General features: G+C 73.1%; 2 protein-coding genes across 3 annotated transcripts in view; both read left to right on the forward strand.

The window, feature by feature from the left end:
* The window catches only part of AGBL4 (ATP/GTP binding protein-like 4), a 580,767-nt gene that overhangs the window by 186,351 nt on the left and 393,948 nt on the right, over positions 1-468 (forward strand). The window lies entirely within an intron of this gene.
* The window catches only part of BEND5 (BEN domain containing 5), a 31,860-nt gene continuing 31,540 nt past the window's right edge, over positions 149-468 (forward strand). Inside the window, exon 1 of one of the 2 annotated variants that reach the window (XM_010582411.1) lies at positions 149-437. In XM_010582411.1, the coding sequence (XP_010580713.1) occupies positions 218-437 (220 nt within the window). In that variant the 5' untranslated portion in view covers positions 149-217. The remainder of the gene's footprint in view (positions 438-468) is intronic. The other variant, XM_010582412.1, reaches the window with a different exon arrangement.

The following is a 468-nucleotide window of genomic DNA, read 5'->3' on the forward strand; positions in this document are numbered from 1 at the left end:
CCGGCCCCGTCGCCGTTCCCCCCCCACCCGCCCCTTCGCGGCGCGGCAAGCCGACTCGCGTCGCTCCGCGTTGGATTGCTCGTGCCTTGCCCGGAGCTGGCGGCCGCCCGGCTGGCGGCGCGGCCAGGCGAGCTCAGCCGAGCGCAGAGGCGGATTTTGAGGAACAATAACAGAGCGGGGAGCGCGGGACCGGCGCGGCCGCCCCGCCCGCCGCACCATGTACGCCTTTGTGCGGTTCCTGGAGGACAACGTCTGCTACGCGCTGCCCGTCTCCTGCGTGCAGGACTTCAGCCCCACGTCCCAGCTCGACTTCGACAACCAGAAGGTCTACACGGTCTACCGCAACCCCGAGGAGGCGGCGGAGGAGGACGACGAGAGCCCCGGCGAGTGGGGCGACCGCCTGCTGCTCCACAAGGCCCAGATCCTGGCGTTGGCAGGTGAGGGCGGGCCGGGGCCGGGCCGCGGGGG

Source organism: Haliaeetus leucocephalus, unplaced genomic scaffold (genome assembly GCF_000737465.1).
Source record: "Haliaeetus leucocephalus isolate CR32 unplaced genomic scaffold, Haliaeetus_leucocephalus-4.0 Scaffold848, whole genome shotgun sequence".
NCBI classification, from domain to species: domain Eukaryota; kingdom Metazoa; phylum Chordata; class Aves; order Accipitriformes; family Accipitridae; genus Haliaeetus; species Haliaeetus leucocephalus.